Source organism: Panthera uncia, assembly GCF_023721935.1.
Source record: "Panthera uncia isolate 11264 chromosome C1 unlocalized genomic scaffold, Puncia_PCG_1.0 HiC_scaffold_4, whole genome shotgun sequence".
NCBI classification, from domain to species: domain Eukaryota; kingdom Metazoa; phylum Chordata; class Mammalia; order Carnivora; family Felidae; genus Panthera; species Panthera uncia.
Genome location: NW_026057585.1, coordinates 73,888,973 through 73,914,319, shown reverse-complemented (window position 1 = coordinate 73,914,319; position 25,347 = coordinate 73,888,973). Strand labels below are relative to the sequence as shown.

The 25,347-nt window shown below is 42.1% G+C and overlaps 1 protein-coding gene across 5 annotated transcripts in view; it reads left to right on the top strand.

The window, feature by feature from the left end:
• The window catches only part of SMAP2 (small ArfGAP2), a 59,638-nt gene extending 42,259 nt beyond the window's left edge, over positions 1-17,379 (top strand). For 4 of the 5 annotated variants that reach the window (XM_049618704.1, XM_049618703.1, XM_049618707.1 and 1 more), the window contains exons 5-10: positions 1,727-1,813; positions 2,850-2,931; positions 4,181-4,290; positions 5,094-5,259; positions 5,718-6,034; positions 11,002-12,747. In XM_049618704.1, coding sequence (XP_049474661.1) covers positions 1,727-1,813; positions 2,850-2,931; positions 4,181-4,290; positions 5,094-5,259; positions 5,718-6,034; positions 11,002-11,127 — 888 coding nt within the window. In that variant the 3' untranslated portion in view covers positions 11,128-12,747. Of the gene's footprint in view, positions 1-1,726; positions 1,814-2,849; positions 2,932-4,180; positions 4,291-5,093; positions 5,260-5,717; positions 6,035-11,001 lie in introns of all 5 variants that reach the window. The other variant, XM_049618705.1, reaches the window with a different exon arrangement.
• Positions 17,380-25,347: the final 7,968 nt, after the last annotated feature.

Below are 25,347 nucleotides of genomic sequence, written 5' to 3'. Positions count from 1 at the left end.
TTACAGATAATATGAAAATTGAAGTGGAACATCTATGCCTACTCTTATCTTTACCAATGATTGTCACCTTGGTGTGTTCCCTCCTTTTTCCTATGTAGTTACTTTCTGGAGGCCTAATTATAATAGTTATATAGATTGTCTACTATTTTCATTCAATTTAGCATATCATATGTTTTTATGTACTTATATAGTGTTCATAGCTTTTAATTGTTACATCCTTCAGTGAGTAACGAGCTCACAGTATATTTTACCATTTTCCTTCTGTGGAAGAGACAATATAGGAGACAAGAGAGATTGTTTAAATTTTCCTTCAGCATAGATAATTCTGGGGTGAACTTCTTGCTGCATAGAGTTATATTTCCATATTTTAGATTATTTTCTTAAGATACGTTACAAGATATGGTATTATCTAGGTTGAAGGGCTTCAGTATTTGTCTCTTCCTCCTTTTGCTAGTATACTTTCCAGAAGTTGTACTGTTTTATACTCTGTTCTCAGCGTCATGTAAGAGGGCTAGTTCATCCATATCAACATTAGGTATTACTGAGATCTTTCTCCTCTCAAAAAAGTATTTTAAACTTCATTTTTTGATCACAGGCAAGGCTGAACATTTTTTTTAAATGTACTTCCTTTTATACGCCTGTCTTAAGTTTACTCTGTGGTTTGTTTTTTTTGTTTTTGTTTTTGTTTTTTTGCATTTAAATGTTAAAAATGTGACAACATTTATTTGCTGTTAAAAATGTGACTAATAACATTACAGTCTATGAAAGCATTATGAAACTGCCTCTGGAAGTAACAGAAACTGAGACATTCTGATCTTTTATTTTTGAAGTGCTTTTGGTTTTATTCAGGACACCCTAAAAGGGATACTTTAATCCTTTTGCTCTTTTTTTTTTTTGCCTTATTTCCTTGATTTTTGTTTCCCTAATCCTTAAGCTTGAAATTACAGTTTATTTGCTGACTTTTAAAAAAGGAGATAAAGACTGAGAAGACTTATGATTGAATTTAAAAATCCTTAAGCTTGAAATTACAGTTTATTTCCTGACTTTTAAAAAAGGAGATAAAGACTGGGAAGACTTATGATTGAATTTAAAAACACAAGGGAGAGAGTGCCTGGGTAGCTCAATTGTTTAAGCATCCAACTTTGCTCAGTTCATGATCTCACAGTTCGTGGGTTTGAGCCCTGCGTCAGGCTCTATGCTGACAGCTTGGAGCTTGGAGCCTGCTTCGGATTCTGTGTCCCCCTCTCTCTCTGTCCCTTCTCCACTTGTGTTCTGTTTCTCTCTAAAAAATAAATGAACATTAAAAAAAAATAAAATCACAAAGGATATATGTCAAGTAAGATGAACATGAACTTATTCACTGTTGTACCAAGGTGAGGCAGCTCCCCTCCAAGCATGAGCAAGTTAAACTTGAGTCACAAAGGGGCAGCAAACTGGTAAAACGTTTTTAACTTCTATAGATAGCCTAGACTCACAGTTCAGGAGTCACAAATGAGTTAGACAGAATGAGGAGGTACTTAATGGCATGTGAAAGATGTCTCTTACAGCACTAAGGCTAATGTGGAAGAGGCCAGCTCTCATGCCCCATATGAAGAAACCCCCAAGTTTGTCAGACTCTGCATCCGTTCAACAGGAATATTTTGTGTCCTTTTTGCACATTTGGAATTATAATTTTCAAACTATTAGTCACGTGTGTTCTTTGTCTTGTTTTGTTAAATCATTATAGAAAGAAAAAGATGACAAGTGGAAAAGAGGGAGTGAACCAGCTCCAGAGAAAAAAATGGAACCTGTTGTTTTTGAGAAAGTTAAAATGGTAAGTGGGAAAGTCTTTGCACTGGGTGGATGACCTCAGGTGTGTTTACATGTGGAGGGGAGGGCCTCTGGAGGGTGGCCTTCTGGTGGGTGGGGTGCGGTTGATAGCATACTGCACCACTCTTCCTGGGGCCCAAGGGCTCCACATTTACATTAGTTGCCTGCTGCCATTTCTGCTGCTTTCCCATTGCCTTCTTGCTGCCTCAGCTGCTCCGTGACTCTTCTCCTTGGGGCTGGTTGGGAGTTTGGGAACTGCATCTGCCCTTCTGAGCAGGAGGCACGTTCCATGCCGGAATGCCTAGGCTATGTGATACCTTCTGAGCAGATGCTACATTAATCCTTCTCTCTTTAGACCCTCTCTGCCTCATTTTCCTGTTGCAGTTAAGAACAGTCCAGAAGCCTGGCCGTACTAATCCATTGCACTCCTTCTTGTATTCTTGCTCTGTCATATTGAAGTAGACACCTTTCTTCTTTCACAGGACGTTGTGGCTGTAGTAGTAGATACCCTAATGTAAGAGCTTGGAATCTTGGGAGAGAGGACTTTTTACTATTTGCTTAAGGAAGAGTCTTTTATCATCACTCTGAGTCGCACTGCCTGCAGAACAGAGTCATTAATGATATTGGCAGAGTGAATTAGGTAATCTTTAAACTGATCTCCCTTTTGGTATCAAAGGTTTTCTAATCACTGGGAGATTTGTTGGCTCTTGGCTCTTACACCATCAGACACCTTTGTTCTTGGCTTTTCCTGGGACCCAAACCTGCTGTTTTGGTTGGACCTCCTGGTCTGTGGTTGTCTTGGTTTCAGAAAGCCAAACAAGCACAGACGATATTTTTTTCACTTTAGGCTTGGTTCATGCACTCGTACTTCCTGACTTGATTCTTTCACCTGACACTTCCTGAGTTTTGTTTCTTTGGTAACCCTTTGAATAACAGCAGCCATACCACAAGAATACCTGTGGCTTTACAGTGAAGAGGGGGGGAAAAAAGCATTTCAAAAACACCTACTTATTTCTTTCTTTAACATATTTTCACCTTAGCCACAGAAAAAAGAAGATCCACAGCTACCTCGGAAAAGCTCCCCGAAATCCTCAGCACCTGTCATGGATTTGTTGGGCCTTGGTAAGAGTCGGACTTTTCGGGGCGCCTGAGTGGCTCAGTCCGTTTAAGCATCTGACTTTGGCTCAGGCCATGATCTCGTGGTTTGTGGGTTCAAGCCCCACATGGGGCTCTGTGCTGGCAGTACAGAGCTCTCCCTCTCTCCACCCCTCCACCCCCCCCCTCCAGCCCAAGATTACTATACTACTCACACTTTCTTTCTCTCTCAAAATAAATAAATAAACTTTAAAAAAAAGTCAGACTTTTCCACTCCCATAATCTTACAAATTATGATGAGTTCTCAGTCACCCTGGGAAGATAGGTGGAGATGGGATTCTTCAGTTTGTGTCTTCATCATTTAGATTGTTCTCTCGTGTTTTTCCTGTTGTTTTACGTCTGAGCAGTTGTTCTAAGAAGTGTTTACACTTTTCAGAATGACAGTATAGTGTCGTGGTTTAAGAGCATGGCCTTTGGAGTCAGAGGTCCATCTCTCCACTTGCTATCTATGTGACCCTGGGTAGTTTGCTTAACCTCTGAACAGTACTTTCCTAATCTGTGTCTGCAAAGATGATAAGAGTCTCTACTTCAAAAGTGCTGGAAGGATTAAATGAGATAGTGCCTCTCAAGCTCTTAGCCTCTTACCTGGCACATACTAATCATTCAGTAAAGGTCAGCAGGCTTCACTAAAGCAGCCCCTGTGAGCCATGCCCCAGCCCTCTCATTTTTCAGGTGCAGCCTGTTTCTGAGATGGCCTATTATTACCTGTGTTTATTTTTCTCCAAACCTTTGAAACCCTGAGCTAGCAGTTCTGCCCCTTTCAGAAATAGAGTACTCTTTACCTTTCACAGATCTGATGGCTATACTTTAGTACATTTCTGCTGATTTAGGTTATTGGCTATTTAGGTTTATAATTTCTGTACCTTTCATTTTCATTTATCTCTGAAAAAGAGATAAAAGCTACACAGCCTTACCCCTCACATAGCTGGAAGGGAGCCAGCCAGCCCGTTTGCTGTGGTGCTAATACAGCCTTCAGGCCTGGGTTTCTGCTGCCCTGTGCCTGATAGCTGGGCTGCAGGCTTCTCCGGCATGCTCCTGGGAACATAGGGTGAGGTCTTTTTTGAGAGGTCCCATCCAAGCTGGGTGGTTTCAGAAGCCTAGATTTCCAGGGCCCTGATGGAGCATAGGCCTACTCTGTCTGCTTCGCGTCTAGAATAGAAGAAAGACATGGACTTAATGAGCAGTGCTACAGGTTAGCTTTCATCTCTCTTTCCAGATGCTCCTGTGTCCTGCTCCATTGCAAATAGTAAGACCAGCAATACTCTAGAGAAGGATTTAGATCTTTTGGCTTCTGTTCCATCCCCCTCTTCTTCAGTTTCCAGAAAGGTGAGTCACGTGGGCTCCTCCGAATTAAAGAGCATTTTGAAAAGGGTAATTTTGATAACTTGGTAATGGAGCCAAGTCATACTTCCTTGGTGGAATTGGACTTCGGTTTTCTTGATTTCTTGATTCTTCCCTTAATATTGTCATCTCTGTTACAGCCCAAGATTACTATTCATTCCATTTTGTCTCCTGCCCCAAAAGAGTGAGTCCTTTGAGTGGGCTTCTGTTGAAGGTGTGTCACCTTATAAAGGCTGCTACTTTAGGTCAGCTCCTCAGCGTGAGTTACTGCCAGAGAATTTGCAGATTTGAAAGACTTGAAACTGTTAATGACCACCATCTGTGGAATGCCTGCTTAGGACCAGGCACAGTGCTAGGTGATTTTGTATATCAGCTTGCATATTTCTTTTATAATTTAAAATATTTACCACAACCCTACAAAACAGGTAGTTTATTGATGAGGAAACATGAATTCAGAAACGTTATGTGACTAGCCTCTCATTATGCGACTAGTAAATGGCCGTGCTGGGACCTAAACTCCGTTCTCTGTGGCTGCATCATTTGTAGGTTGTTTTTATTTGTTTGTTTTTCACCAAATCTGTAGATTTGTTCTGTAGATCAAAGAATTGTACCAGAACTTAACTATCCGGTGTTTTCACATATTTGTATGGTAGGAATGTTAGGAAGCTATTAACTTGAGCCGTGAATTCTTATTGCAGATGTTAGAAGCGGCAGAGAGATGAGGGAGGTCCTTACCGAGACCCCTGTGAGGACCATTCCAATTCTCCCCCTCCCCTCTTTGCCCTAAGGTTGTAGGTTCCATGCCAACTTCAGGGAGTGCTGGCTCTGTTCCTGAAAACCTGAACCTGTTTCCAGAGCCAGGGAGCAAATCAGAAGAAACAGGCAAGAAACAGCTCTCAAAAGACTCCATCCTTTCACTGTATGGATCCCAGACACCTCAAATGCCTGCCCAAGGTAGTTTTCATGGGGGTGGTGGCAAAATGCCAGATAGAGACAAGAGGACTTCTATGCAAGAATTATTTGTTGTAACAGAGAGCAATTGCTTTGGGGGCCAGGACGTTATACTGCAAACAAACCTGAACCTGACATTTTTTTGTGAAGCTACGAAGTGTCAGCAGATGGGTAGTAATGTAACTCAGAGCCATACTCCTGTGGGGTCTGGTGTCACACTTGTGTGAAGTCTGACTCAAGGTCTGGACCTGGACCCTAAAAAGAAAGCGGCTAAGTCGGCAGCCCACTGGTAAGCTGTCGCAAGCCTTGTAGGGAATCTACTTTGCTATGTAAACGAGCATTCTGAGTTGAGTAGAAATGCTACTGAGAAATTCTAGCTGGAAAGGAGTAGCCAGTGAGAATTTAGATTGACTTTGTGCACTTTCCTCTTAAACCGATCTGTGTGTGTGTTTTCTTGGCAGCAATGTTCATGGCTCCAGCTCAGATGGCGTATCCCACAGCCTACCCCAGCTTCCCTGGGGTCACACCTCCTAACAGCATAATGGGGAGCATGATGCCCCCTCCAGTAGGCATGGTAGCTCAGCCAGGAGCTTCTGGGATGGTTGCCCCCATGGCCATGCCTGCAGGCTATATGGGTGGCATGCAGGCTTCAATGATGGGTGTGCCAAATGGAATGATGACCACCCAGCAAGCTGGCTACATGGCAGGCATGGCAGCTGTGCCCCAGACAATGTATGGGGTTCAGCCAGCTCAGCAGCTGCAGTGGAACCTTACTCAGGTAAGCTACCCCATTTACTTGGGACGAGGGTTTTTGAGCCTTCCTCAAGGCCATCTCATTTTGTCTCTTCCTTATTCTTTGAACCCTTACAGTGTAGATGAGATAGATAATGCGGAGACCTTCTTAGGTTTGCCACGCCCTTTTCTTTTCCAGATCTGCCCAATGGCAGATTTTCTGAGGAGTTCCGGGTTACTGTAAAATGAGGGCAACTGCCTAAGTCTAAATTTCTCCACACTTATATTAAAACAATAGCAGAAACAACCTATACAGATAAACAAGGAGTGCAAATAAAACCACTCATAACCCATGACTACCACATCCAGTAGACAGAATACTCCAAACTTCAAGTTACATGGTGGTGATCAACCAAATCCAGCAGAGCCGCCATCAGAGAGACTTGTGTGGAAAGACTAGAAGGTGCAGGGGGCTAGAGGTGACAGAACATAGATAAAATCATCCCCTAGAAAGAGAAAGACGTATCTCAATCAGGGGCACATTGAGAAGAGGTCTGAGACTTAGCAACTAGAACTCTGGTTACGTGAAGAATCGAAAATGAGGGGCTTGAAATATACAGGGTAATACATGGTAGCTCTGGAAAAGTATTGCTTCTAGGGTAATGGAGGTGACTTAGAAGGAGGAGGTGCTCTTTGGGGACCTGGTCGTGAAGGGAAAGTAACAAATGAGAAGTGGAAAGAAGGAATTACAAGATGAGAAGATAAACCATCCTCTCCCCCCCATCCAAATAATCATTTCACTATAGTGACAGAAGAGGGCACTCTTGAACTAAGAACTCTAGCAAGCCTCCCCAAACCCTCACACCTGGCTGTAGTATTGCTGATTCAGAAGAACAAGGCACTACAAGATAAACAGAAGGTGGCAGGTGACATTTATACAGAACTCCTATGGGAAGAAACTAGAAAATGAAAATCAAAACATTTCAATAAATGAAAATTCTCCTCCCCAAAACCGCCATGAACAGAAGAAAACTGTTACACAAACCACCAGCCTGAAGGAAATGCCCTTTAATACTGGAAGACAAAACAGCTTGAATCAGAAATTTAAAAGCTTAGAACCAAAATCGACAAAAAACTGGAAGTTGTGAAATGAAACTACTAAATTCAGGAAGTAAATTGAAAAAAGACAATTATCATAGAAATAAAGACTGAATTACAGGTTACCCAGAGGAGAATAGATTCAACTGAAAATACATTTGGCATTGAAGAAAGTCATGAAACAGGTAAGAGAATGGAAACTAAATATAGAAAGCAGGAAAATAAATCCAAGAGAAAGTGATACAGAAATTAAGCAAAGAAGGCCTAACATAAATATATTTGGAGACTGCCAAAGAAGAAAAACAATATAGTGGAGCAGAATTAATATATTTAAATCTGTAATACAAGAAAACTTCCTATAAATAAAAGACTTGAATACAATATTGAAAGAGCCTACTGTGTATGGAAAAGTTGATCCAGAATGGTCAACTCTAACATACATCTCAGTAAACTTTGAGACTTTATGGAACAAGAAAAATTCTCAGGGGTCCAACCCTCTCCTTACCACCACCCAACCCCCAAGATCTGCCATCTATAAAGCAAAAGGAACAGACTTATAACAGCAACAGACAAAACAACAACAATGGGAGTAGGGTTTTCAAGGTACTCACGTACACATGAGACAGGTATTTTATAGCTAGACAAGCTATCATCCTTCAAGGATTGAAGCTATTAAAAAAAATCTTTAAAAAAATCTTAAATATGTAAGAAGTCAAGACTTATAAGTCTTTCCTGAGGAGTATACCAGAAGACAAGCTTCATCCATTTAAGAGATGACTGAGGACATTTTGGCAGAAGGACCGATGGTAATTAAATATTTAATTGAGAATCTAAAATTAAGGTAATGATAAGGGTAGAAGAATATATATTGTATTCTGAACAAACAATGCAACTGAACATAATGGGAGGAGAAAGTGAGAAGGGGGAAGTAGAATAAACTGATTGTTAGGAAATAGGTGGAAGTCCAAGGGTGAAATAAGCTGACAAACCAAATGGTAGAAGCTTGAGTACAGACTAAAGCAAGCAAAAGAAAGTATTAGCATAAAGGTAACCACTAGAACAAAAATGAAACTTTATAAATGCCAAGCAAATATTTTAGAAGAAAATGGAATGCATAGACTATGAAGTACAGCAAATATAATAAACACAGCAAAAATGTAATGTGATAAAATTAAGACCAAACACATCAGTCATATCAATAGGTAGCTCTTCTATGAAAAGAAAAAGATGTTTAAATTGGCTCACAGAGCAATGGCTGATTTTACACTAGATACAAAGAAACCCAACTGAAACAAGAGTGATTCCAAGTCTGAAAGCAAAGAGATGGGCGAAGGAGTATCGGTGGAGCAGCGCGCGTGCATGTCCACACGTACGCATGCCCTTGCTATCTTTCTCAAGTTTAGGAGGCGATGTTTAACTGCTTTATAAAAACTGTCTTCGTGCTTTCCTTTTTCTGGAGTCTGGAATCATCTATATAGTATTGGTCTTTGGAGATAGGGTGGAATTCGGAATTCCCGTGTGCCACTGTATGGGCCTTTTGCTTTGTGTATACTAATTCTTTGATAGCTTTCTCTGTTCTATGAAAGTCAGCTGTGGAAAACTCTAGGTGCCTAGATTAGCCAGTGAACCTAGGGCTTCAAATTCATTTATCAAAGATTATACCAAGAAGTCTGTCTCATGACTTTTTAGTTTCCTGTTTCAGTAGTTATTTCTCCCTTGTTATTTCCTATTTTGTATGTTTGTGTTCTCCTTTCCCTTTGCCCTTGCTTTCAATTAGGTTAACTGGTGGTCTATTTTGTTAATTATATATATATTTTTTAAAACCCACAGGATTTTGTTTTATTTATTCCACAAGTTTTTGTTTGTTTTTGACTTCAATTTCTGGTTTATCTCTATTGTTTCCTTCTTATGCTGTCTTTTGATTCACTTTTGCTTTTCTTTTTCTAGCTTTCATAGGTGGGATTTTAATTTGCCTATTTTCAGTCCTTCATGTTTATTTGTATAAGTAATGAAGTGCTGTGAAACTGATTAGGACATGTCAAGAGGACATATGAGCCAACTTCCAGAGGCTCCCACTGTCCAAACGTGGGATAGTGTGAACATCCAAAAGAGTCATACTGATGGATTATAACACTGAAGGGAAAACAAAAATCCATGAGTCCATAGTGATTCATATATTTTTTTTAACGTTTATTTATTTTTGGGACAGAGAGAGACAGAGCATGAACGGGGGAGGGGCAGAGAGAGAGGGAGACACAGAATCGGAAGCAGGCTCCAGGCTCTGAGCCATCAGCCCAGAGCCCGACGCGGGGCTTGAACTCACGGACCGTGAGATCGTGACCTGAGCTGAAGTCAGCCGCTCAACCGACTGAGCCACCCAGGCGCCCCTCATATTTTTAAATGGGTGTGGAAGAGAGAGGGAGGGAAAGCCTTATTTACAGTGCCTTAGATTTACAGTGCCTAGATGCCTTATGGCATCTAGTAATTGTAGAAAGAATAGGGTATTCACATATTCTCCAAGAAATACCCTTTAGATTACATACACATTACAGTGAAAAAAAACACAGTGGATACTACCCTAGCCAAGTGCTCAAACATCAGATTAGCAACAATGGGACAAATTAACATCATGTGCCTCCTGGTATCTTGTACTAAGAAGGACACAATATCACTTCTATAGAAATCTTGCCAAAAGTATTTAACTTGGATCCAATCATGAGAAAATGTAAGGTGAATCCAAATCAGAGGATTTACTGCAAAATAACGGCCTGGATTCCTAAAACGGTGTCAAGAAAGAAAAAGTGGTGGGGGAATTATTCTATATTAAAGGAGACAAGAGACATGAAAATGAACTGTAACATATATTATTGTATTCATATCAAATTTCTTGTATTGTGGTTCTAGGAAAGTGTTCTTTCTTATGAGATGCCTCCTAACTTACTAAGAGATGAAATGTTATGTTCTGTAATTTTCAATGCTCATCAAAAATTCATGTATATATATATATGTGTGTGTGTGTGTGTGTGTGTGTGTGTGTGTATATATATATATATATATGAAGATCCCACACAAGATATATCTATCTCAGAGAGAAAATATGGCAAGGTGTTAACAATTGTGAATTTAAGGAAGGATATATGGGTTTTGTTATATTCTTTCAGCTTTTCTATAAGCTTGAGGTTTTCTTTAAAAAATATTGGTGGGAGAAAAATAGAACTTCTCAAGAAAAACACTTGTACAGAAATGTACCAGGCTTGGGAAATTTAAGGCATTTTTCTTGATAAGTAGTTTCTTCTGTTCACTTCCAGAGGCCAGTCTTTCAGTCTCATTCATAAAGAGGCCTCAGCCCCACCCAGACCTTATTCCACTGGTTCTTTTCACCCCGCAACTTCCCTTCTCACACACTGAAGACACGTTGGTCTTTTTTTCTTTCTTTCTTTTTTTTTTTTTTTTTGCCTTCCTTTGTTCATTCTGAACAGTCCAGTTTCTCTTTCTTTTTCTCTGACACTGACAGTAATAACTCTGCTGGAGATAGGACAGGAGTGCTGGTCCGGGGCTCCTCTGTAACTCTCGGGGCCGGCAAGTTAACAATAGGCCCCTTCTTTTTAGGATGAAAGATTAGAAAGGAATAAAGAGAACAGCTTCTCACGATGCTTTTATGTTGACTAGCCCTAGGATTCCTTTCCTTCCCTGAGCACTCGTCTCTGTCAACATCTCCTTTCTGAAAAGTCCTTCATTTACGTGATCTGGAGCCCTCAAAATGATCTGTTAAGGTTCAGGGCAGATCTGTCCCATAACAGTTTCCCTTGTCTCATTGCCCCCTCCCCGCAGACAGAAGGACTCCTACCCTGTCTTTTTGCAGTAATTGGCTGCATGCCCACAGCCTGGTCTGAAAGTCTCCTCTCTCCCTTTCAGATGACCCAGCAGATGGCTGGGATGAACTTCTGTGGAGCCCATGGCATGCTGAGCTATGGACAGTCGATGAGCGGCGGAAATGGACAGGCAGCAAATCAGACTCTCAGCCCTCAGATGTGGAAATAAAAAACAAAACACCTGTATGGCTACCATTCTCCTCAGCCCTCTCTCCCCCACTTTTCCTCTTTCCCCAACTCCTCCCACCCCATCCCCCTTTCCTACCTCTCTGTTTGGTTTAGAAATTACTCAATCTGTCGTTTGGGGGTTGGCATTCTGCCCAGCCCAGCCACTTCCCGGACACGCAGGCCTCTCTGTTGCTTTATGACGAACACGTCCCCTCGCCATCCCGCCTTCCTCTGCAGCCTCAGCCCCAGTCCTCTCCTGGCACCAGCACCTTAGGAATTGTTGGCAGAAGGCACTTAAACTGTGGGAGAAAAGTGCACACCTTTGAGTACCTTTCCCGTGAGGTTAAACCTCCTATCAGACTCTCAGGAAGGTCTGTAGGTGTTGTCTTTTAGGCAAAGAGGGGAAGGTGTAGAGGTACTTCCGTACGTGTTGCTAAGCTATTTCTGCGTGTTTAAATTTTTGGTTGAAGAGGGAGGCATCATGCTCCCATAATTTATGGGAAAGAAGAAGTACTGAAATCAAATTAAATACCCCTTGCGTCTTAGGTCAGGTTGGCCCTAGCCCTGAGCTGAGGCAAACACCCTGCTGTAGGGATGAGCAAAAATACTACTCTACTTTGCCCTGAATCGAGGCTTCAGGACTCGCCGCTTCAGTCAGCATTTATTAGCACCAAAGACTTTACGAAGGTCCCACACGAGAACACACACCCTGCCCCGCCTCCATGCTACCTGCAGTGGGATCTGGCTGTATGGCTGGAGGACCAGCCCCTCCAGCGGGAATGCAGAGCTTAATGTGTGTACTGCGTGTGTGTGTGTGTGTGTGTGTGTGTGTGTGTGTGTGTGCGCGCGCGCGCGTGTGCGCGCGTGGATCCTCTCCCCATCTGCTCTGGGTGTTTTGTTTTGTTTTAGGTTTACACAGAGAGGAGTTAATTTATCAACAGCCTAAAACTGTTGCCACTTTTTCTTATAGTTTAAAAAAATTGCAGTCTCACAGATCGCTCTCTTCCTCCTCCCCCTTCTCTCCCAATCTGCCAGTCACTCTCTCATGCCTATGGTATCCCAGGCTGCTGTTTCCCCACCTTCTCCAGGTGTGTGAGGCAGAGAGCCTGGAGCTTTCCTCTCGGTCATTATTCACCCTACGTGAAAATTAAAACGAGAAAACTTTGCTTAAAAGATTTCACCTGTGGGAACCACAATTCCTGGTTGCCTTTCTCCTGTGTATGTGTAAATTCCTTAATAAATATTGCAGGGAAGGACCATTTGCTTGGCTCTTGCTGTGTATCACTCACGGAGGAGGGGGAGCCGCACCTAGGTTTTCTGCTTTCCAAGCGCAGTTCCCCCACTTCCTGGATTCTAAAAAAATTCTATACTGGGCATGCCCCGAGGACAGGGCCCAGGCTCCGGTGGTCAGAGAGGGGAGCTTTGTCCTTTGTCCAGTGGTGTCTGGAGGCGTGAGCTGAGGGAACCGTGCTTATCCGCTCCCGCTAGAGCCACAGAACACGGAACCCAGAAGTCCTTTACTCCCCAACAGATAGAGAAGCCGAGAGCCACCTCCCTTCCTGCCGCCCTCCCTTCTTTCCTTTGAGGACACCTTCTAAATACCTTCAGAGGTAATGAGAGGATAGCACAGTGGCGAAGAAAGTAAGCTCTGGATCAGGCTGCCAATATTCATATCCCCTCCTGGGCAAGCTACCGAACCCCTGGGTCTCAGTGTAAAGTGGACCCAATGGTCAAATGAAGCAATTCCTGTGGTACATTCTGCGCGGTATTGGACCCTGAGCATTCAAATGTTAGCAAGGATCGTGTGCCAGGCCTATGCTGGGCATTAACTCATTCAGCAAATATTTCATAAGTGTTTTCGCAATATGCCAAACACTAAGCAATGAATCAATACTCCTCAATTTCATGGGATAAGTGTGGCAGGAGAGACAGAAAACAAGTAAATAGACTGTTTAATTTCAGATAGTAACAGTACAAGGTAGGACAAGTCAAGAGGAGAGAGTGGGTGCGTGATCACCAAGATGGAGCGAGTAGTCAGGAAGTTACATTTGAACTGAGACCTGAATAAGCAGCCACTTCTGTGGAGATTTGGAAAGACAATAGAGCAAGCGTAAATGTCTGCCTTGGAAATTGTTTGGCTGGAGGTATTGGTTTGGGAGTCATCAGGGTATGGATGGTGTGTGAAGCCATGAGACCAGATGAAGTACCTAAGGAGAAAGCATGGAGAGAAGAGGACTGAGCCTTGGGACCCATCAGCTTGTAGAATTTGGGAAGAACAGATGAGCAAAAATGAATCTGACATAGTTTCTGCTCTTAAGTTCACAGTCTCATGGCACAACAGATTTAGAATTGCTTATACGGTATATTACGGGAGCTCAGGGGCTCCTAGCCCAGTCAGGGATACCTCTCTAAGGATCAGGGTGTCAGAACTAGTCTTACAGGGGAGGTAGGAGTTAACCAGCAGGTTGGATGTGAGCGGGGAGAAGAGTATAAAAGACAGCACCCTGTGAACAAAGATAAAGAGCAAGAACATTTGGGGAAGCACAAGCAGTTCATTGTATGGTCTGATGTGAGTCGGTACGGGGAGGAGTGAGACTGAGGTATGGCCAAGCCAGATCATGGGGGCTTCCTATGCCCTAGGAAGGAGTTAGCCTTAGTGTTGTAAAGGGTGGAGTGACACAGAGTTGCGTTTGAGGCTGCTCACTCTTGCACTGCTGAGAACAATGTGTTCGAGGGAACGAGACCAGATCTAGTGGACCAGAGAGATGGCGAAAGCTGAACCCAGGCCATGGTAGGTGGGGGTAGGGGAGAATGGAGTGAGAGCAGCATTTCATGAACTGCGTATGAGGCATGTGAGATGCTAAAAGGTGTCCCACAACACCGAAATAAGTTTGGGAAAGACCTCATGTTCTATCGCCTCTTGTGCATCTAGAATATAATATCCACATAGTAATGGCTCTGAAAAGTCCTGTGGTAAAGACTTTAAAAAAAAAAAAAAAATCAATAGGCCAGGGCGCCTGGGTGGCTCAGTTGGTCAAGCCTCTGACTTCGGCCCAGGTGATGATCTCACCGTTTGTGAGTTCAAGCCCCACACTGGGCTCTGTGCTGACAGCTCAGAGCCTGGGTCCTGTTTCCGATTCTGTTTCCCTCGCTCTCTGCCCCTCCCCCACTCACGCTCTGTCTCTGTCTCTCTCAAAAATAAATAAACATTTTTTTTTAATTTTTAATGTTTATTTATTTTTGAGAGAGACAGCGATAGAATGTGAGTGGGTTAGGGATAGAGAGAGAGGAAGACACAGAATCTGAAGCAGGCTCCAGGTTCCAAGCTGTCAGCACAGAGTCCGACGTGGGGTTCGAACTCACAAGCTGTGAGATCATGACCTGAGCTGAAGTCAGACGCTCAAACAACTGAGCCACCCAGGCGCCCAAAAATAAATAAACATTTTTAAAAAAAGATTCTTCCATGTCTCTCATGGCTTGAGAGCTCATTTCTTTTTAGCACTAAATAATATTTCATTGTCTGGATGTCCCACAGTTTACTTATCAGTTCACTTGCTGAAGGACATCTTGGTTGCTTCCAAGTTTTGACAAGGATAAATAAAATTGCTGTAAACACCCATGTGCAGGTTTTTGTGTGGACATAAGTTTCTAATTCATTTGAGTAAATAGCGGGGAGTATAATTGCTGGGTCATATGATAAGAGTATGATTACTTTTGTAAGAAACTGCCAAAACTCTTCCAAAGTGGCTGAACCATGCTGCATTCCCATCAACAATGAATGAGTGTCCCTGTTGTGCCACATGCTCGTCAGCATTTGGTGTTGTCGGTGTTTTCTATCATGGCCATTCTACTAGGGGTATGGTGGTATCTCATTGTTTTAATTTGTAATCCCCTACTGACGTGGTGTCGAAAACATTTTCAGATGCTTACTTGGTATCCATATGCCTTCCTTGGTGAGGCGTCTGTTCAGGTCTTTGCCGATTTTAAAAATCAGGTTGTTTTCTTAGTGTTGTGTCTTAAGAGTTCTTTGTGTACTTTGGATAACAGTCCTTTTTCAGAGGTGTTCTTTTGCAAGTAGTTCTTCCCAGTCTGTGGCTTGTCTTTTCATTTTCTTGAGTAAGACCTTTTTTTCGTGTTTTTCTAGCATTTACCAAGACTTATTTTTTCGTGAAATCCATTTTTTATCTGGAATATCTAATAACCATAGAATATTACTTGGGGAAAACAACCAGAAAAAAATATCTTAGGAATGAGAATTGGGAGGTCTCAGTAATGGATGAGATGTGGGATGGAGGGAGAGAAGGAATCAAATCTCCCACGTTTCTAGCTTGTTCGAGAGAATTAATAGGAGGAAAAGCTGGCTTTTCCCTCTCAGAGGGCAGCTACAGAAAATTAGAAGTTTGGTTTTAGGCATGGTGAATTTGCAATGCCTGTGGTATATTCAGGTCTGGTTGACCAGCTGGAAATGGATTTGAGTCTGAGGTTTGTTCAAGGAAGAAGCTAAGATGGAGAAATGAACTTGAGAGTCAGCCCCATGGAGGTGGTAATCGATGACATGGGATTGGAGGGGATCATACAGGATGGATTTTTTTTTTTTTTTAAATAAGAGCAGGGGCATCTGGGTGGCTTAGTCAGTTAAGCATCCAACTCTTGGTTTTGGCTCAGGTCATGATCTCGCAATTGGCGGGTTCCACACTGACAGTGTGAAACCTGCTTGGGATTCTCTCTCTCTCTCTTTCTCTCTGCCCCTCCCCTGCTCATGCTCTCTCTCTCTCTCTCTCTCTCTCTCTCTCTCTCTCTCTTGTCTCTCTCTCTCTCTCTGTCTCTCTCGAAATAAATAAATAAACTTAAAAAAAAAAATAAGAGCAGTGGGCTGGGCACAGAATCTTGGGGGAATTATTCATGACTTTTTCTTTCTTCCTCCCTCCCTCCCTCTCTCTCTCTCCATTTCTTTCTTTCTTTCTTTCTTTCTTTCTTTCTTTCTTTTTCTTTCTTTCTCTTTCTTTCTTTCTTTCTTTCTTTCTTTCTTTCTTTCTTTCAGAGCGAAGGGGCACAAGTGAGCAAGGGGCAGAAAGAGAATCCCATGAGGGGCAGGGAGGGAGAGAGAAGCAGAGTTCACCGGATGCAGGGCTTGAGCTCATGAGGACCTGAGCTGCAGTCCACAGTCCAGTGCCTAATTGAGTGAGCCATTCAGGCGCCCCTGGCAAAACAAAATGAGTCCAAGAAAGTGCAATGTCAAGAAGCCTTAGGGACAAGAATATCAAGAAGGAGAGATGATCACAAATATCAAATTAGCAGGAAAATTCAGTGAGATAATGGATTGATAAAAGGACTATTTAATTCGGCATTTGGAAGCTTAATGCAGAAACAGTTTTGTGGAATGGTGGGGCCAGAAGCCAGAGTATGGTGGGCTGGGGAATGAATTGAAGGAGCTGAAAAAGTAGAGAAACAAGCTCTGTTCAGTACGTGGTAAGCTTTAAGGGTTTCTCTTTTTTGTTTTTAGGTTTTTTTAATGTTTATTTTTGAGAGAGACACAGAGCACAAGCGGAGGAGGGGCAGAGAGCGAGGGAGACACAGAATCCGAAGCAGGCTCCAGGCTCTGAGTTGTCAGCACTGAGCCCCGTACAGGGCTTGAACCCACGAACAGCGAGATCATGACCTGAGCCAAATTTGGACGTTTAACCGACTGAGCCACCCAGGTGTCCCTAATGATTACTCTTAAGAATATAAATAGGGGGGGCACCTGGCTGGCTCAGTCGGTTGAGCGTCCGACTTCGGTTCAGGTCATGAACTCACGGTTTGTGGGTTCGAGCCCCGCGTCGAGCTCTGTGCTGACAACTCAGAGCCTGGAGCCTGCTTCTGATTCTGTGTCTCCCTCTCTCTCTGACCCTCTCCCACACTCTCTCTCTCTCTCTCAAAAATAAACATTATAAAAATAAAAAATAATAATTTAAAAGAATAGAAATAGGGTATGTAAATCACAAACCAATAAAGAGGGAAACTTTGGAATAAGAAAATGCAAATAAATAAAAATATCGAGTCTGTAAGCTTAAGGCGAACTAAGAATAAAAAGTAAAAATAGAAAGGTAGAATAGAATTAATAATACAATAAATGGAATATTCAAAATATTGAGATTGTCAGATTGGATAATTAAAATCCATTCTCTTGCTTTTTTAGACCTTTTTTCTTCTAAGACCACCTGCCTTAAACTGAAGTGTATCCTTTGGAAGTTCCTTTAGTGAAGGTCTTTTTGAGTCTTGCCAGAAGCATAAGGACAGGAAAATGTTTAAAATGAAAGAATGGAAAAAGAAAGATCAAGCAAATAATCAAAAGTGAGCAGAGGTCAATATATTGACAAAATAGACTTTAAGGCAGAAAGCAGTATTAGAAACGGAGGATTTCTGTAATAACTAACAGTTCAATTCACAAGGAAAATATAATTCTAAACCAGTATGCATTTTTAACAGCCTCAAAATAAAGCAGACATTTATAGAACTTCAAGGGGAAAGAGATGATCTACCATCAGCGCATAAAACAATCTCCATCAGGCTTTTTTGTAGAAACTGACAGTCTGATTCTAAAATTTATCTGGAATTGCAAAGGACCTAGAATAGCATGATAATTTTGGGAAAAGAACAAACATTTGGAGAGATTACACTACCAGATTTTAAGATTTATTCTGAAACTAGAGTAAGTGTGGAATTGGTGCGGAATAGATAGATCAACACAGTTGAATATAGAGCCCAGTAACAGCCCCAGGCACGTTGATTTACGAAAGCGGCAATGCAGAGTAGTGAAAGGAAAGTTGTTCAAATAAAGGATGCTGGGACATTAGATACACATTTAGAAAAAAGTGAAAGTTGACCCTCTACCTCACACCATAACAAAAATGAACTCTAGGTGGATTGCACATCTAAATGTGAAGTGCAAAATGATAAAGCTCCGAAAAGGTCATATGAGAGAATATCTATTTGTGGTAGAAGGAAAAAACTGAATAGCACTAATCATAATGAGGTTTATACAGTTGACTAGATTAAAACTAAGAACTGTTTGTCAAAAGATTCCATTAAGCCAGTGGAAAGGCTTGCCACAGAATAAGAATATATTTGAAACGCATGATTAAGGACTTGTATCCAGAGTATATGAAGAACTCCTACAAAATTAGAAAGAGACAGACAACCTAGCAAAAACTAGGGAATGGAGACCTGATTGGCCACTTCAAGGGGATATCCAAATAACTAACAAATATATGAAGAGATGCCCAATCTCACGAGTAATTAGGAAAATACAAATAAGACCATAATGAGACATTACTGAACACCTACCAGAATGGCTAAAATGGAAAAAGGTAATCCAAGTGTTGACAAGAATGTGGGCAAGGGGAACTCTCCTGCACAGTTGGTGGGAGTATAAATGGATACAACTACCCAAACGTCCATCCGCAGAAAAATGAATACACTGGGGTATACTCATACAATAGAATACTAAACAGCAGTGGATATTATCGAACTACAGTTCTATATAACCACATAGAGGAATCTCACAAACTTAACACTGAACACATTTTTCACTATTTTATTTGAAAGTATGGTGCAGACGTAGTGATGCTTCCCCCCTAAATATCTGAGCATGCACTTCCTAAGAATGATATAGTCTCCTATCTATCTAACCACAATGCCATTTTCATACCATTGTAAATTAATAATTCTGTATCACCTAAAATTCAGTCCATTTTCAACTTTTGCCACTTATCCCAAGAATGTCCTTTGTTGCTTTTTTTTTAACCATTGCATTTGATTACTATGTCTACTTGATTTCTTTTAGTTTGAAGCCGTGTCAACTTCTCCCCCCGCCCCATGCCATTGCCTTTTTGAAGGACTCAATCCAATTGTTGAAAAGTTCTACATTTTTTTTTTAAAGAAAGCTTGTTTATTTATTTTGAGGGAGAGAGCACAGGGGAGGGGCAGATAGAGAAGGGGAAAGAGAATCCGAAGCAGGCTCTGGGATGTCAGCACAGAGCCTGACACTGGGCTCCATCTCACAAACCATGAAGTCATAACCTGAACTGAAATCAAGAGTTGGATGTTTAACCAAATGAGCCACCCAGGCACCCAAAAATTTCTACGTTATTTATCTACCTGGAAACTGGAAACTAGGTCTAGAGGACCAATTAGATTCAGGTTAAATATGTTGGCAGGAATATCTCATAGTTTATTTGGGGTACATCTTATCACTCCAGGGAGCAAAAGATACCCAGAAGAAGGGGTTTATACAGTAATTGGCAAAAATAAGATGCATTAATATGAAAATATTAAGGGTGTTCAATCAAGAAGAGAAAGATATAATTTATAGTATAGTGGTATGTATTGATATGGATGCACCATAGATTTTAGATTTAATGCCCTTCTTGGATAAAGAAATTGTGGTTTATATACACAATGGAGTACTACGTGGCAATGAGAAAGAATGAAATATGGCCCTTTATAGCAACGTGGATGGAACTGGAGAGTGTTATGCTAAGTGAAATAAGCCATACAGAGAAAGACAGATACCATATGTGTTCACTCTTATGTGGATCCTGAGAAACTTAACAGGAACCCATGGGGGAGGGGAAGGAAAAAAAAAAAGGAGGTTAGAGTGGGAGAGAGCCAAAGCATAAGAGACTCTTAAAAACTGAGAACAAACTGAGGGTTGATGGGGGGTGGGAGGGAGGGGAGGGTGGGTGATGGGTATTGAGGAGGACACCTGTTGGGATGAGCACTGGGTGTTGTATGGAAACCAATTTGACAATAAATTTCATATATTAAAAACAAAAAAACAAACAAAAAAAATAATGCCCTTCATCTAGCATCTGGGCATGTTTTTAGTAGACAAAACTAAACATAATATTGACCAATCCCAAAAAGCTGAGAGGATGGAATTTCTTTGTATAATATGGAGAAAAGAATCCAAGACTCAAGGATTCTGAAGTGAATTACCAAATATGTCACCCCTTTCCCCCAAACTGTCCCTGGAAGAACCCTGAAGACCTTCCCTTTACCAAAGGCATGAGGCATATTTTGTTATAGAAGTACTAGAATCATTAAAACGTGACTTAGTAGATGTTCCCTGTAGGTCAAGAATGCTAGCAATGTGTAGTTCCTATTTTTGGTGGAGTTGGGATATTCCAAAATAGAAGTCTTCAACAGTGACTGGCCTGCAATTTATGGTTGCAGAATGGATACCAAGATCTTTGGAGGTGATTAATTGAGGATAGAGTCCCAGATAAATGGCAGTACACTATAGTCCTATATGACTATATGGCTGAAATTTCTCCACGTTTGGTGACAGAAGTCATCACGGTAGAAATGGAGCCCTGCATTCTATTGTTAGACCTGCCATAGAGCCTACTGAATAATGTGGAGGCCAGGTTTGCTTGAGGAGGAAGCTTAGTAAGAGCTCTGTAAGTCCATAATGTGTATCTTACTCCTGGCTTTCCCCAAAGGGACCCATTACCATTTGATCTGGGTAACTACACTGGGGAAACTATACAAAAACTTGGACAATATCTGGGTACTGACTGTTAGCTATCACTAATTCCTAACTGCCCAGAATGTCACTGTCCGCATGTTAGGGTGGGAGCCCGTGGGGATCAGGTAATGGAGTTTGGACCCAAGTCAACCTCATCATAGGCCTAGTGGAACCTTAACCGCCTGCTATAGTAGTTCCCCTAAGTTCCTGAGTCTCTAGTGGGAAAAGCTGTCTTTAGCAATTGATGGAATTCACACACTGTTCTGCTGGCCTGTGAAGTAAGAACTGTTAAGAAATGAATGGAGAAGAGGACGCTTTTCCCAGAGCTTCTCCCTACCAAAATAATGAGTCAGTGACAGTACTACATGCCCGGGGGAACTGTAGAGATGAGTGTGACCAGAGAGGCATAACAGATGCAGCAGTGATGATTCCTATTACATGTTCATTTTTAACTTGTCAGTCTAGCTGGTCCAGCAGATGGGGAATATGGCGGATCTCTGCCATAATCTAGTCTATAGAGGCTTGGACTCCATCACTATGGTAGATTGTATTTTCCAGAGATGGTCGCACCAATGCGTATCCCATTCCACATGTTTATCTTATAAGGTGACATTGGAATTCTTCTATTGAAAGGTGGGGTTATTTCTTCTCCCCTTGAATGAGTAGACCTTTATAACTGCCTTGACCAATAGAAGGCAGCAGATATGACCCAGTATGACTTCTGAGGCTAGGTTATAAAAGGGCACCATGGCTTACCACTCCTCACCCCACTCAGGACTCTTTTCCTTCAAACCCAGACACCATATTTGGTAATGAATACACCTTTAGATGATTCCAGCTCTTTGCCTTCGAGTTTCTCTGTTAGGACCCCAATGTCACAGAGCAAAGACAAACTGCCTTCACTGTGCACCCTGTCTAAATTCCTGATTCATGGGAACTATGAGAGATAGTACATGATTCTTGTTGTTTTAAGCAGGAAGTAATAGGCAATCTGTAATATAATCTAATATATAGGGAATCCAGCTACATCAATAAATCATTTGGGGCATGTTGGGATAACCCTTTTATTATTTTTTTATTTATTTTTGAGAGAGAAAGAGACAGAGCATGAGTGGGGGAGGGGCACAGAGAGAGGGAAACACAGAATCCGAAGCAGGCTCCAGGCTCTGAGCTGTCAGCACAGAGCCTGACACAGGGCTCGAACTCATGAATTACGAGATCATGACCTGAGCAGAAGTCGGATGCTTAACTGACTGAGCCACCCAGGCGCCTCAGGGATAACCCTTTGTTTTTTTTTTTTTAATGTGAAATGTATTGTCAACTTGGTTTCCAAGGGATAACCCTTTTAAAGTCCTGAACTCTCTATCCTCTGCATCAAAAGAGAAGTACAGTACTTGGTGAGTCTCTTTGGATTTGTTAGCACATATATTGTGGTTGGGTGTATTGGCCCAGCCAATTATTGGACTGACCTGAAAAGTGGCCTCCCGAAAAGAGCCCAGAATAAAAGAGGTTTCTCCTAGTTCAGGCTCTAGGCAGCTCTGCCCTTGGCCCTTAAGATTCTGTACATCAGTAGCAGATCAGGATTCTGCGTGGGGACTCTTCCAGTTCCAATGAAAGAACCACCAAGGAGGCAACTATGGTTTTCAAAGCTATGCCCTCTTGGGCAAGTAATTATGTTCCTACCTGGCTCTGGTTGGCATTGAATCCCAGATCATGAGACCCTAGGTGCCATGGGACCGCAGCTACCCATCATGAACTGAGTGGTGGTCTGCCTGGGCCATATCCTTGGGAAACCATCAGTGTCAATCTACTTAGATCTTTTTCTCATAAGCCAATTGGAGTCACTGGAGAAGTCTTTTTTCACATGTGTTGCCCAGGGAGTATGGACCTGGTTGGAAGCATTCTGGAAAGAAGGTTGGGAGTCTTAAGTTCAATGTGTACATTTTCATGTGTCCTTACCCTTTCCTCTTCCACTGCTTCCACTGTGCCTGGTGTCCTTCAGTTCAGAGTCTTCTCTGTTTTACCCTCTCCTGAGACTAGTCTTCCACTCTCCCGCAGAAAGCTAAAAGAAGGACAGTCACTTGACTAGATACTGTGGGGGGTGCTGGAAATCTAACTGCTCCTGCAGCAGATTTGCAATCAATATTCTTTTTTTTAGCCTCACTTTCACTCCCCATCTTCAGAGGTTCCCCAGGCAACCAATTTTTTTTTTTTCTTTTTGGGATTCTGTGATATATACTGGATTGCTTCTTGGCTTTCTCCACTGCTCGTGCAGGATCCAGCCTTTGCAAAACTCACAAGTCTGTCATCATTCATCCATTTTCTAGTTTCCAAAATTTTATTGGTTTTTTTTTTCCCTCTATTCAGTTTGTCCCTGTGAGTTTATGGCTTTGGTTTCAAATCCCTTTCTCTGTGTTATGATGGGGTCTTGTGAGGAGGGAGTGGGGCATTTCATCTGTTCCCTTTAACTAGCCTCTAAGACCAGAAGACAAAGGCTGGGAAAGCAGAAAGGCCAGGGGTGAGACCCTTTTTTGTGAAGGTGTGTCGTTTTTTCAGGGGAGGGAATTGCAAACTTAGAGGCACCTGTAGGATGTGGGTTGTGACCACAGTCTTTGAAAAGTCCCATGTTGTCAAGTACGTTCTCTTTACGAGAGTTCAAGTTAATTACAAACTGAGTTCTGAAGTTTTCTGACTCTCCCATAAAAAGTGTCACAAAACTATAGTGTCTGACTTACTCATTTTGTGGAGGCTTAAGAAAAGCAAAATGAAGATGGCTTTGCTCTATCCTATGGTTTCCCAGAATGGAGAAGGGGCATTAAATAGTATTGAGAACCCACCCCTAGTGAAACCAGTAGTTGTAAAGAAACACAAAACTCTGGAGCTTCTTCCAGAGAAGAGAGAATAACTGCTCTGCACTCTCAAGTGTTAGTGAAGGTTGTTCCCCGAGCAGAAAGAAGGACTCCAGCAAAATTCTGGATTATTTAAGTGGAGTGGTGAGATAATTTATAAACTGAATGAATTCACTGGAAGTAGAAGCTCAGAGCCAGGGGTGACTGCGGCTTGGAAAGGCAATTCTAGTAGTTATGTATTCATCTTTTTAACTGTTTGATTGAAGTGTATCCTACCTAGAGGAAAGTACACAAACGATAAATGTAGACAGCTTGATGAAGTGGCTAGGTATCTACTTTTACTTTGTACTTGAAGAACCATAACTGGGACATCAAACACGGAATTTTAAGATTAATATTGCTTGGGATGAGGCTAACATAGTCTGGTAGGGCACGATAATTCACCTTACAAGGACTGTATAACTTCCAGGATCGTTGTTCATGCTTCCATCTGGGGCCGCTCCAAAGCAGACTCTGAAGCGAGGATTGATGTGCAAGCAGTTTATTTAGGGGATACAGGAAATACCTGTAGGCAAGTAGAAGAAACAATACAGGCAAAGGAAGAGAGCCAGTCAAGTGCGTACTATTAAGCCGGTTACCACTGTAGGAGACTGGAGCTCAGTCTCACTGAAACTCTGGGACTGCAAAATACAAAGCTCAGAATGATGCCACCTAGTGGTGAGCAGACTGGGCATTCTCTTACCAACTACCAAGAGTCATGGTTTGAGGAGGGGGGGAGTCAGTGTCAGTCCCGGACATTTGAGGCAGCCCAGCTTCAGGCGCAGGGGTGCAGACATTGGCAGCTGACGTCCACTGGAGCACACTGGAAGGTCTGAAGGACATGCACAGGACACCAACAGCATTAGCTACCGTAACTACGTTTTCCATCCTAAATGCTTGGAAGCATGGAGAGCACAGATGATGCTGAGTGCCAACATGGATTTTTTCTGCATTCTCTTCAACGTTCTCCTGCTGGAAATTGACAATCATTTGCTACCAATAATGCGTAGAAGACTCTATAATTGTCGATTGGAATTGAGCCTGACTCTGTATTGATAATGTTAATTTCCTCGTGACCCTATCATAAATCTGGGGTAAAAAAAAAAAAAAAAAAAAAGGTATTTCTAAAAGACTGAAAATTGGAATGAAAACATGAACAGTTATGGTGGCTTGAAGAAAATATACTGACTATGCATGAGGAGAACCTGAGGACGAACATTTGTGACAAATACCTGATGAGGCTGTTCAGGTGGTCAGTTTATATGAGAGTGGGTCACTGAATTCTCCCTTTTTCTCAGTTCCGTTAAGAGATGGGCAATGATTTCAAACAGTTTCTGTTTCATTCAGAAGCTCATTGGTTTTTCTGCTGAAGAATCCCCCGTTTGTCTCATCGGGATGATGAAATGGCTTCATCTTTCTGGAACACATGCACTTCTGTGAGAGCACGTGCATAACAGCATTGGCTCAAGATCCACGTTATCACTTTGTGAAAATGCGTTAAGGAAACCTAACTCAAAAAGTGGAGTTGAGAGGCCAGGAGGGGAGGGCTCTTACTTGAGCACCACTAGTCACAGCTTGCATCGATCGTCCAGCAGGAAGAAGGAAGATCTCCTTGTGGCCTGGCAACAGCAAGCAGTCAGTGAGAGGTCGTAACCACTTCCGCCTCCTGCAAGTCAGTGAGAAGGTACCACCGCTAGAACTCTCATTTTCCTCCAGTGAACTTTTGTTCAAAACAACCCCTCCCGGCTTCCTTCTTTCCTCCGTAAAAGGACGCTCTCTCCTCCTTTGTACTTTGGACTCGCCTGTGGTTCACCACAGTTTG